The sequence below is a fragment of the Leucoraja erinacea genome, chromosome 22 (genome assembly GCF_028641065.1).
Source record: "Leucoraja erinacea ecotype New England chromosome 22, Leri_hhj_1, whole genome shotgun sequence".
NCBI classification, from domain to species: Eukaryota; Metazoa; Chordata; class Chondrichthyes; order Rajiformes; family Rajidae; genus Leucoraja; species Leucoraja erinaceus.
This window is the reverse complement of record NC_073398.1, coordinates 4,390,563-4,403,807: the sequence shown is the minus strand read 5'-3', so window position 1 is coordinate 4,403,807 and position 13,245 is coordinate 4,390,563. Positions and strand designations below refer to the sequence as shown.

Genomic DNA, 13,245 nt, shown 5'->3' with positions numbered 1-13,245 from the left:
GTTCAACATTTGTGCATCTGCTCTTAGAAATCATGTATAAACCTTTTTGCATAGTTTCCATTTACTGTTAGTCAATGGCAAATCCACTACAAAAGCACAACATTAATTCCAAGAGAGTAACAATTGTACTACACACCCCTGCACCAGTCTGGCACTGTTCAGACAAATATTATACCCATCTACTATTGAGAGGGGTTACCAATTGAACCAGGCTTCAAGTCAATAACACTATTGATAAGGTAGATGGACCGGGGTTTCCCTATTTCGAACAATTTATTTTCCAACATTGGAACTCTGGCTGAAACAAAAAATAGTCCTGCGTCTCATATCATTCCTGCAAACTATAATTCTTCACAATGTGAGGCAAATGACAAGTTGAATTCTGCTTCCTTTTCAGCTTAACTGATCAAGACTGAAAGCTGGTGGATTTCAGTGGCAGTAATACTGGTTTTCACATCATTATTTTAAATACATGTCATTTTTATCAAACGCACACTGACACATGAAGTCAGTTTCTTTAATACTTAATGAAGCTTCAAGTCATAAAACTGCATTATCTTCACTACCTTCCCCTCTCAGCTCTGCACTGACCGACTTCTTAACCATGGTGACCTCCACTTCCATTTTATAACCTTCACACAACTTGACTTAATTGAACAGCCATCCTCTCAAAGTTGCCATTCGTGTAGCTTTCTAAAACCTCTCTATCCAAGTCCCTGAATCCGCCTTCACCTATATCCCACTAGACCTCTCAACACCCATCCAACTTCGCTGCAAATCAATTTCCATCCACGATCTGCGGAAGGGTCTCGACCTGAAACGTCACCCGTTCCTTCTCTCCGGGGATGCTGCCTGTCACGCTGAGTTACTCCAGCATTCTGTGTCTATCTTCGGTGTAAATCAGCATCTGCAGCTCCTTCCTACATGATCTGCAATTGTTGACCCACCTGCCAGACAGAAGATTATCATTCCATCTGCTCTAACGAAAGCCCTCATCTTTTGCTTGGGTCACCTCTAAATCTCCTGTGTTTCAAGGAGAACAGTCCCAGCCTTTTGAACTTCTCTCTATATAACTCTAGTCTCTCATTCTTGGCAACATCCTGGAGTGATATGCTCTATGCCTTCCTACTGACACACACCTCCAGATTCAGGGACAGTTTCTTCCCAGCTGTTATCAGGCAACTAAACCATCCTACCAAGTAGTCCTGAGGTACTATCTACCTACTTTGAGACCTTCAAACTATCTTTGATTGGATATTACTGCACAAAACCTTATTCATGCACCTGTACACTGTCAATGGCTCAATTGTAATCATGGCTGGTTAGCATGCAACAAAAGCTTTTCACTGTACCTCAGTACACGTGACAATACACTAAACCCATCTTTCCATCTTTTCTGAAATGTGGGGCTCAGAATTGTCCACAACATTCCAACTGAGGCCTAACAAATGAGCTATAATATTCTTCTCTCAATCTATTGGTTTTGTTCATGAAAAACCCAAGTAACCAGGTGCTCCTTTTGACCACTTCATTGAGTGGATTTTGAGGACTGGCGTGTATGCCGATTGAGTTCATTGTCAGTTGTACAGGCTTCGTTGGTGAGTGTGGCTGGCAATGCCTGGTCAGAAGTGGCTCGCATAGGAACAGTGGAAGCACAAACACTGTGGCAGGCATTGATACCGAGCCCTACATTCTCAAGCTCTGGTGAATCGGACCCGTTGGCTGCCTTCACAGTTGATACAGGCTGCTTCGGTCAATGCACACCAGCCTCTTCTGTCTGCGCACAGGATTCCCACTCGCTTGCAGGAATGCCAACGTCGATAGGCATTGATAGAGTGGATGTGGAGAGAATGTTTCCACTGGTGGGAGAGTCTAGGACCAGAGGTCATAGCCTCAGAATTAAAGGGCACTCTTTTAGAAAGGAGGTGAGGAGGAACTTCTTTAGTCAGAGGGTAGTTAATCTGTGGAACTCGTTGCCACAGAGGGCTGTGGAGGCCAAGTCAATGGATATTTTTAAGGAAGAGATGGACAAATTCTTGATTAGAATGGGTGTCAGGGGTTATGGGGAGAAGGCAGGAAAATGGGATTAGGAGGCAGAGATCAGCCATGATTGAATGGTGACGACTCGATGGGCCAAATGCCTAATATTACTCCTGTGACCTGTGAACTTGTGTTTGAGGCTATAGATAGACACAGAATGAGGGATTAACTCAGTGGGGCAGGCAGCAGCTCTGGTTTGAAGGAATGGGTGACGTTTCGGGTCGAGTCCCTTGTTCAGTCAGGGGAGAGGAAGACACCGAGATATGGAAGGGTAAGGTGTGAAAACGAGACATCACAGGGAACGAGGTTCAAGGAACATGTAGAATCGATAAATGTAGATAGGTTTGAGGCTATCCTTGATACAATCCTTGCATTGCTCACTTGGATGTTCCTGGTTCCGGTGGCCCTGTGCAAGAACTCCGTAACTCCAGAGCTGGCGTGGCATATGGGATCTTTCCGCACGGATTCCGTGGCCTGTCCAGCACAACTGCGGCCCCACGATCATGGCCTCCATGATGACCACACCAGGCTCATCCAGAACGTCCATGTTTGGCACTTTGTCCTGCTGTTTGATGCCCGTGAGGCACCTCAGGGATCTCGTGTGGAAACACTCAAGCCAATGCAAGCATCCATATCTCACTGTCAGACTAAAAGCTTGTCGGTACGACCGCTTCGTACACTTTGATCTTGGTTGACTGCTTGACGGTTCTGTGGACTGAGATACTCTCGTCTAGACAATCGTGCCATTTACAGTGAACTTTAAAGAGCTCTCTTCACAAAGCGCCTTTGTTTCAAGATGTCAGCAATAAAATTTCACTCTGAGTGCCGCAGGAAAGTACAAGTGAACGTGACCAAAAGCTTGCAAAAGAGAAAGGATTTAAAGAGTGCATTTAAAGAAGAGGTTGAAGCCAAGCAATTTATGGAAACAATTGCAGGGAGATGAAGGTTTGACTGCCAATTTTGGAGCAATTAACTTCAGGTCCTGGAGAGTTCTTTAGTGTGGCACAGTGTCACAGCTGAGTTGCTGCTTTACTGCGCCAGTTAAGGGACCCAGGTTCGATACTAACCACGGGTGCTGTCTGCACAGAGCTTGTATGTTCTCCCCGTGACCACGTGGGTTTTCTCCGGGATCTCCGGTTTCCTCCCACACTCCAAAGACGTACAGGTTTGTAGGTTAATTGACTTATGTGAAAATTGTAAAACTGTCCCTAGTGTGTAGGATAGTGCTAGTATGTGGGGTGATAGGAGTGATTTGGAGTGTGGGAGCAAACCGGAGAACCCGGGGAAAACCCACATGGTTACATGAAGTACTTACAAACTCCGCACAGACAGCAACCGGAGTCAGGATCGAACCCGGGTCACTGGCGCTGTCAGGCAGCAACCCCGCTTCTTAAATGTCGCCACCTTCTCCTCAGGCAGTGCAGATTGCAACCATTCTCTGTGGAAAAAACGTGTCCCCCAGATCTTGTGTTGGACATCCCACCATGGGAAAAAGATTTGTCCTACCTACCCTTATTATCCTCCACATTATTTTTCTATATTTCTGTCGGGTTGGCCCTTAGTCTTCTCCGCTCCATTTAAAGCAAATACTGGGTATCCAATCTCTCCTTACAAATGCAATGCTCCAATCTAGGCAACATCTTAGTGATTCTCCTCTGCATTCTCTCCGGCACAATTACAGCTTCCCTGCAGTGGTGGCCAGAATTACAAATGATGCCCCGAGTTGAAATGAGACATCCTTACTCTTATAATCTCTGCCATGGCTGTTGAAGGCAAGCATCCTTCTTCATCACTATCTACCAATGTTACCACTGCAGGGATCTATGGACTTGCACCCCAAGGTCCCTCTGTTCATTAATACTTTTTAAGGCCTGGGCGTTTACTGTGTAAATCCCACCCTTATTTGACCCTGAATAATGCATCACTCCACACTGCCAAGATTGAATTCCATTTATCATACTAACCCTGTTCAATGTTCCATCTCAGTCTAAAATAATCCTCCTTGCTGTCTACAACATTACAAATTTGTATGTCATCTGCAAACATATTTATCATGCCTCTTACATTCACATTTAAGTTCTTATTACTGTACATCACAAACATCATGGACCCAGCACCGATCCTGTGGTACCCCACTGATCACAAACCTCCAAACAGAATATCCTCCATCACCTATTATCAAGCCAATTTTGTTTCCAATTTGTTCATGAAGGAACTGCAGAAGCTGGAGAATCGAAGGTAGACAAAATTGCTGGAGAAACTCAGCGGGTACGGCAGCATCTATGGAGCGAAAGAAAGAGGCAACGTTTCGGGCTGAAACCCTTGTTCAGACTGATGCAGGGTGGGGTGGGAGGTCACCTCTAAATCTCCTGTGTTTCAAGGAGAACAAGCGTAGGCTTGGCGATCGTTTCGCCGAACACCTCCGCTCGGTCCGTATTAACCAACCTGATCTCCCTGTGGCTCAGCACTTCAACTCCCTCTCCCATTCCGAATCCGACCTTTCGGTCCTGGGCCTCCATTGCCAGAGTGAGCACCACCGGAAACTGGAGGTGCAGCACGTAGTCTGCATCCCGGTGGCCTGAACATTGACTTCTCCAATTTCCAGTAGCCCTTGCCGTCTCCTCCCCTTCTCAGCTCTCCCTCAGCCCTCTGACCTCCTCCTCTTCCTTTCTTCTTCCCGCCCCCCCACCCTGGCATCAGTCTGAAGAAAGGTTTCGACGCGAAACGTTGCCTCTTTCCTTCGCTCCATAGATGCTGCCTCGCCCGCTGAGTTTCTCCAGCATTTTTGTCTACCTTTGTTTCCAATTTGTCAGCTTGTCTTGGATCCTGAAAGCTTCAACTTTTTGAATCAGCCTACCATGTAGGACCTTGTCAAAGGCCTCATTGCAGTCCATTTATAGTTGAAAACAGTAGCACTTGGTAGTACTAGATGCTGGCAGATGGTGTGAAAATCAACGTCGGGTGAAATTGAATACCTGGCTTGTGAACTGTTGGGACAGATTGCAGGAACAGTGGTTGTGAAATAGATTTTGCATCAGGAAGAAAGCTTTGGCCATTTCCAATACCTATCAGGGGTTCATTTCAGATCATCTATAACTTCCTACTTTTTAAACTCCAAGCTCCATCTTTCAAGCTTTTAACCATGTCATCATCCTTTCTGTGTCACCCTGAAGTATAATATCGTCACCACTATCCTCACCACTTTGGGCGAGACGGTAGCGCAGAGCACCAGAGACCCGGCTTTGATCCTGACCACAGGTACTGTCTGTAAGGAGTTTGTACGTTCTCCCAGTGACCTGCGTGGGTTTTCTCCGGGGTCTCCGGTTTCCTCACACACTCCAAAGACGTACAAGTTTGTAGGTTAGTTGGCTTGGTATAATTGTGTGTAGGTTAGATCAGTGTGCAGGGATCGCTGGTCGGTGCGGACTCGATCGGTTTCCCTGCTGTATCTCTAAACTGGACTAATCGCACATTCATCAGGGAAAGATGCACTCAAGGGACCAATTCTTCCAGCTGCTATTTAGAAACTCTTCAATGGCCAAAGTTGAGAGGCTGCCATGCAGGTGATTATGGAAGCAAAGCCATGTATTATAGAGCACAATCTTCAAATGAAAACCCCCCACTTTCCTTTTAGAACATGACTTAACCAATAGTGAAGAGAAGGCTGTGCAACAGTAAGACAAACTCAATGTACGGCCATGCTGACATAAAATGTGCTCTATGGTGAAGTGAAAGGCTAGCCCACTGCTAACGCAAGGGGGGGAAAAAAAACAAAAATCAAGACACCTTTCACGTAAGAATGAATAGCCACCACCACTTCACGCATCCACCCAGATAGAGTTCAAACAAAAAGCAACCCACACTAATGGCCGCTTCTGGATTAAGTTGCTCCTGTATCGCCCTGTCTGCCACAGTGTGCTCGTTCTGGTCATGCTCAAACAGCTGAGTTGGCGTTAGAAACGATTGCATACAGATGGGACAGATGAACCCCTGGAAAAAGTGTTAACTTTCAGAATTATAACGTATTACGAGCAAGATCAAGCACAAAAAAACTTCTGTGACCATGAAAGCAAGACATCTGCACACACAAAAACGTGGAGAGTAAATTCAACATGCAGGACAATTGGATTGAACGCTCTTCGAAGTTCCCGCGTGTGCTGAAAGGATAAGTATTTTCATTGTCAGTGTTCAAAGAAAGAAGCAGCACATCTTTTATCTGCAGTCCACACTATATAACTTGATTCAGTCCATTTTGAGACTAAATTAACAATGTGTTAATCTGACGATAATCCACTGTGGTGAACAGTTCTATTAAATGGACTTCAGCAGCAAATCAAATCTTCAAATGCAATGCAATTTCATTAACAACAGGCATGAATTCTCAATTATAGTCTGCTCCTTGTTCCGCACTTTGCAAGGGGCGTTGAGGCAAGTGTATATTGTGTTCAGACAAGTGGATGTATTTTTTCTCTACTGCTCTGGCAAACTTGAAACCCTCCTTTGAACTCATTAATAGAAACTCAGAGGTAAAATAACATGTACTCCTTAAAACAATTGGATGGACTCAGTATTGCGATATATTGTTTCCTGGCAGGTGCGTGCAAGGCCATACGGAGATTCAAGGTTAACATAGAGGGATATCAGGAAACACATTTTCCATTAACATGTGGAGAAATTAGAAACAGTTTAAAAAGAAAAGGTTGTACGTTCAGTGTGTCAACAGCAAATTTCAAGTCTAGATTTTGGTGGGTAAGGATAACAAAGTTTATCGAGGAACGGCAGGGAAATGGAGTCGAGCTACGGATCAGCCATAATCCTACAGGAGAGTGCAACGGGCTGGATGATCGCTTACCGACTCCTGTGTTGAATGTGTAAGGACTGTCAATTATACTTTAGGGTAAACCACATTGTAAAAGAAGGATGATAAAGATAGGAGATAGACACAAAAAGTAGGAATAACTCAGCGGGACAGACAGCATCTCTGGAGAAAAGGAATAGGTGATGTTTTGAGTTGAGACCTTTCTTCAGACTGAGAGTCAGGCAACGAGAGATAGGTAGACGGGTCTCCCTTTCCATTTGATACCACTTAAAACCAATTTGATCACCAGGTGTCTCAGCTCCTCTGCGATAATAAATTAAATGTGATGAGTTGGTGTCTTGGTTTATCTCCCTCTCTTTCCTTTCTCTTCAACAACACCGCTCCACAGGTTTTGTTTGAGCGAAGCTGCTGTTTCCTGCCATATGGCCAAATTGTTGTTGTTTCCTTTTTGTCGTAAAGCTCATTTGCAGCTGGAATTCTGTGCAGGAACGAACTGCAGATGCTGGTTTGTTCAAAGATAGAAACAAGGTGCTGGGGTAACTCAGCGGGTCAGGCAGCATCCTGCGAATCTGAAGAAGGATTCCCACCCGAAACGCCACCCATCCATTTTCTCCAGAGACGCTGCCTGACCCGCTGAGTTGCTCCAGCACTTTATGTCCAGCTGGAACCACAACTGGTGCCGCTCGCCTTTATTCAATTTCCTCTTCAGATTCAAAATCAAACAGATCGTATCATAAACTCGCACTTCAAATACATGCAAGCATTTATCAAGCTTGGCTTGTGAAAGTCCATGTCACAGCCTCAGGGAATTTGTTACAATCCAATCTTTTTGATGATGGCAATGCCCTTGATTTTCCATCTTCCTGTCGGTTTGGTTATGATTGCCGATTCCGGTGCTAATCTTCCCCACTCCTGCGGTTCATGTCCTGTGCCATATATTAGAAGTCCTCAGTTATTGCACCTTTATTCTTGTATTATTTAAGGTTTATTGCAGTCACATGGACTGAGGTGCAGTGAAAAGCTTTGTTTTTGTATGCTATCCAAACATATCAGGTACAAACATAGATACAATGTTCAAACTCAAGTAACATAGAGGGAAGATACAGAGTGCTGGATATAGTTCACAGCATTGTAGCGCTTCAGTTTCTGTGAAAGTCCAATGTTCTCAATGGGGTAGAGATAAATCGAAAAGTATCCTAGCTTATGCCAGGACCGCTTTGAAACCTGATAGGAGGGGAAGAAGTTGCTCCAGAGTCTGGTTTCAAGCTTCTGCACCTTCTGCCAGATGGGAGCAGGATGAAGCAGGGTGGGGCGAGTCTTTGATTATGTTGGCTGCTTTTCCGGGGCAGAGTGAAGTGTAGATGCAGTCAATGGCGGGGAGTCTGGTGTGTGTGAAGGACTCGGCTACATCCATAATTCTCTGCAATTTCTTGCCGTCTTGGGCGGAGCTGTCCCCGATCCACGCTGTGATGAAACCTGCTTTCTATGGTTATTATTGTTAAGCTGCAGTTAAAAATGTCTTTGTTGGAGGCCATGCTGATTCTATAAGAGCCAGCTCTTTATTACAAGCCTTGTCAGATCTCACAACTGTCAAGTTATTTGGTCAACATGTTCAGCAAACTGCAGGTTGGTAACAATTCCACTTCTGTCTGACCCTTTGCCAGAAGCTCTTCATCCTGTCTTTTAAGTGACCACAGTTAATTCCAACAACTGAAGTCCCTAAGATGTTGGCATAGATGGAGATTATCTTTCCTTGGTGTGGGTACAGTAAAATGCTTGTCCCACTTAGGAGACCTAAACAGCAACCTCTGGTGACCTTGCCCACCACCCAAGGTTTCCATGAGGTCACCGGAGGTTTTGGTCACTCTCCCTAATGGTCGAAAGTGGTTTTCAAGATACTGCCGTTTGAATTATTTTGACAAATGGTCGTTCCTCTGCAAAATTGTGTTAATTACACCAGCACTCTATTTTGTCATTTTTAGTCTCATTTCAATTTGTCTATACAATAAACCCTCATTTAGTCCATATTGGGGGGGAAGGGAAGGAATGGTGTCAGTTATTGCCGATTGCCCAGTATAAGAGACCGCACCTGGAGTATTGTGTACAATTTTGGTCTCCTAATTTGAGGAAGGACATTATTGCTATTGAGGGGGTGCAGCGCAGGTTCACCAGGTTATTTCACGGGATGGTGGGACTAGCATATCATGAAAGAATGGAAAGAATCAACTGGGCTTGTATTCACTGGAATTTAGAAGGATGAGAGGATATCTTATAGAAACATATAAAATTCTTAAGTGATTGGACAGGCTAGATGCAGGAAAAATGTTCCCGATGTTGGGGGAGGCCAGAACCAGGGGTCACAGATTAAGAATAAGGGGTGGGCCATTTAGGACTGAAATGAGGAAAAACGTCTTCACCCAGAGAGTTGTGAATCTGTGGAATTCTCTGCCACACAAGGCAGTGGAGGCCAATTCACTGGATGGTTTCAAGAGAAAGTTAGGTTTAGCTCTTAGGACTAAAGGAATCTAGGGATGTGGGGAAAAAGCAGGAATGGGGTACTGATTTTAGATGATCCGCCATGATCATATTGAATGACAGTGCTGGCTCGAAGGGCTGAATGGCCTATTCCTGCACCTTACTATGTTTCTATAACCGAGTAATCCAAGGGGTGGTTTTGGAAGGTCGGCGAAGATCCTCAAAACTAGTGCTTGTGGCAGAAACGGGAGAGAACAGAGGAGGCAGAGTGACAGTTGTTGCCTTAAAGTGCCAGAGACTCGGGTGCTGTCTGCATGGAGTTTGCACGTTCTCCTCGCGATCTGCGTGGGTTTTCTCCAGGTGCTCCGGTTTCCTCCCACACTCCATAGACATACAGGTTTGTAGATGAATTGGCTTCTGTAAATTGTCCCAAGTGTGCAAGATAGAACTAGTATATGGGGTGAGCGTTGGTCGGCACGGACTCGGTGGGCCAAAGGGCCCGTTTCCATGCTGTATCTCTAAACTACTAGATCCAAGAAGCTCAATGTAATCAGATTTAGTTTAGGTTGGAGCTATAGCTCGGAAAAGGGCTCTATCAGCTGTACCAATGTGCCACCCCAAACTTGGTCAAATCTCCCGACTCCTCAAGACTCAGATCCCAGAATTAACGGAGTTTCTCTTCACTCCCTGCTCCAGGGAGAGAGGCCACCTGCCAACTTTAACATTAACAGACTATCAGCCAACTCCCGTTCGTCAAGCCGGAAGCTAGCCTAAAATACTTATTGTTTGCAAACGTGAACATTCAGGCCGAAAGATGGTCCCATCAGTCGTGAGGTGGGAATCCCTTCGGCCCATCTTTATCGTGTCTCCCCACCCTCCCAGTACCAACCCGTTCACTGATCTTGGTCTGTGGCACCTCTCCATTCCTTCTGACCGGATTACTGGTATTCTGCTGGCGGAGGGAGGTTGACTGATCATCAGACCCATTGTAATTCTCCATTTTATGATGTTGGTTTACTATTTTCAATCCCGATCTCCAAACTAATCTAAACTAAAATCTGCATGTCCACTAACCTGGCTTCAGCTCCTTCTCTCGCAGCAGTAGTAAGACTGGGATAATTGATTCTCTAGCAGATTCAATTCTGCGAGCTGCCATGAATTGGGGCGGCAGTGTGGCGTAGTGGTAGAGCTGCTGCTTTATAGTGCCAGAGACCCGGGTTCGATCCTGGCTACAGGTGCTGTCTGTACGAAGTTTGTACGTTCACCCTGTGACCTGCGTGGGTTTTCTCCCAGATCCCACAGTCCAAAGACGTACAGGTTTGCAGGTTAATTGGCTTGGTGTAAGTGTAAAAACTGTTCTGAATGTGTGTAGGATAGTGTTAGTGTGCGGGGATCACTGGTCGGTGTGGTCTCGGTGGGCTGAAGGACCTGTTTCCGCGCTGTGTGTCGGCTTGAAACTCATCTGATATTTCTCTATTCTTCCATTTTGCAATATCACATTTCACTTATGCCTGCTGATTATATCTATCCTTTGCAGAGTCACACTGCAGGTCACCAACGCTGAATTGAGATCACTTTCAATGTCAACACGAGGGTAAGTTAGTGTTTGAGATGGAAGCGCTTGAGGAGGAAATTATTATGCCTATTAAAAGCTTGGCAGTGGAAGCACGGTTACCAGCGGTGGAGTGATTAAAATTGGGAACGACAAACAGGAGGCATGCAAGGCTACTGAAGTGAGAAAGGAGCAATCAGGGAGGGATGGAAATTCAAGAATAAGAATTTTAAAAACTTAGCGTTTTGTTTAATGTAGTGCGAGTCTGGATACAGAGTGTGGTTTTGAATGCCCAAGTCTATGTTAGTCATCCATCTATTCTATACGTTTCTGTTTTCATCTTGCTTCAATTTTATCAGCTTAATCTCGAGAATACAATGTGTCATCTTAAATTAATCCCTGTAGCAGAATTGCAGAAAAGCAACAACCATTGCAACAGATTTTAAAATTAAAGAAGATTGACACAAAGTGCGGGTCGGGCAGCATCTCTGGAGAGAAAGAACGGGGAGATGTTTCAGGTCGGGACCTTCTTCAGACTGAAGGTAGAGGGGAGGGATCCTTGAAAAATAAAGGATGTACTTAAGAGTTACATACCTCAGAACCACCTTCATTGTTGACTTCTACAGCCGGTGCTGCCGTTACTGAGGTATCTGCATCAGAACCCGTGGAAGCAAGGGATGTCTACAAGAGAAGGAAAAAGGTTCAGGCCACGGCCAACCAGGACTGGACCCAACTCTCCACAAAGAATCACACCGATCCAAAACTTTCTCATGGCCAAAGTTGCCTCTTCTTGAGTTGAGTTTAGTTTATTGTCACGTGTACAGAGAGGTACAGTCTGCAGAAAGACAATACATGATTACAATCAAGCCGTGAGTACTGATGCTGGACAAAGGGAATAACGTTTAGGGCAAGATAAAGCCAGTAAAGTCTGATCAAATATAGTCTGAGGATCTCCAATGAGATAGATAATAGTTCAGGACTGTTCTCTAGTTGTTGGTAGGATGGTTGAGTTGCCTGATAACAGCTGGGAAGAAACTGTCCCTGAATCTAGAGGTGCGTGCTTTCACACTTATTTTGCCCGATGGGAGAGGGAAGGAGAGGGAGTGGCCGGGGAGCAAAGCGTCCTTTAGACTTTCTGATCTGGGGACACCAGCAGGGACACAAGTATTATCTCAACCCCAATGATAAACAGATGGCTAACTTCACTTTGTTAATGATTCAATGATATTTTATTGTCACCTGTAGCTCGGTACAGTGAAATGATTTGTTTTGCGTACAACTCGGTACAACCATACGGCAGGCCTCACCTATGCAGTGCACGTCGCCACGTTTCTGGCGCCAACAAAGGTACAAAACTTCACCAAACCGTCCTTTCTCACTGCAACATCTAGGAATACCTGCACCTCAGCTCTTCTTCTTCTACTTCTACTTCTTGCGTATGGCGTGCACAGCCTAAAGTTGTAGGACAAGTTGTCGCACGCCAGGTTGATTGCATTCGTCGAAACAGGGCGGACCACGTGAAGGTTGCAATCTCCCACCCCTCCTCAGCTCGAGTCTCCTAGAATTTGCTCACTTTCTCACTTCTGATGCAAGGGTGTGGACTTAAAATGTTGACTATTTCTCTTTTCACGAATGCAGCCTAGCCTGCTTGGAGTTTGCAGCACTTTCTGTCTTTATTTCCTATTCCCAGCACCTGTAGTTCATTGGCATCTTGTCTGAAACAGGAAGCTTATTGCAGCAACTCATCCAAAGTACAGAGTACTATAACCATTAGTCTCCATTTGAAAACAGGATAACTGATAAAAAAAATCACTTGGATAATGAACAAACAAAAAATATCTTTCCATTGTCCTTCTCAAGATGATGCATAGAATGAGCAATATTTGACAAATAACCTCTTGAATGTATGGAAACCCAGCACCCAATTTCCACAGAGCAAACTCCCCTACTCAGTAATATGGTGCATGGCATGAATGTTGAAGGGGCAGTATTCACATCAATATGGTTTGTGATGTGTAGAAAGGAATTGCAGCTGATAGTATGCACTGAAGCTAGACAAAAAGTGCTGGAGTAACTCAGCGGGTCAGGCAGCATCTCTGGAGAAAAAGGATAGGTGACCTTTCAGGTTGGGACCCTTCTTCAGACTGAAGGGTCACAGTGATGTTTAAGGTTTGTGATGTTCTTTGTGGAATAAATATTGGCCTTGGGGATCAGAGAGGACCCTTCTTCCATAAACTATGTTGTAGGACACCTTCATTCCACCCAAGTGGGCAAGTAGTGCCTCGGTTCAATGGATCATCCAAAGAGTAGCACCCAATAGTACAAAATATCAAGAGTCTAGTTATGGATGTACAACCTC

The 13,245-nt window shown here is 45.0% G+C and overlaps 1 protein-coding gene across 1 annotated transcript in view; it reads right to left on the bottom strand.

Moving 5' to 3' along the window:
• eea1 (early endosome antigen 1) overlaps positions 1 to 13,245 on the bottom strand; it is a 98,201-nt gene that overhangs the window by 73,130 nt on the left and 11,826 nt on the right. Inside the window, exons 2-3 of the mRNA XM_055652804.1 lie at positions 11,481 to 11,567; positions 5,902 to 6,030 (exon numbers count right to left, since the gene is read on the bottom strand). Coding sequence (XP_055508779.1) covers positions 5,902 to 6,030; positions 11,481 to 11,567 — 216 coding nt within the window. The remainder of the gene's footprint in view (positions 1 to 5,901; positions 6,031 to 11,480; positions 11,568 to 13,245) is intronic.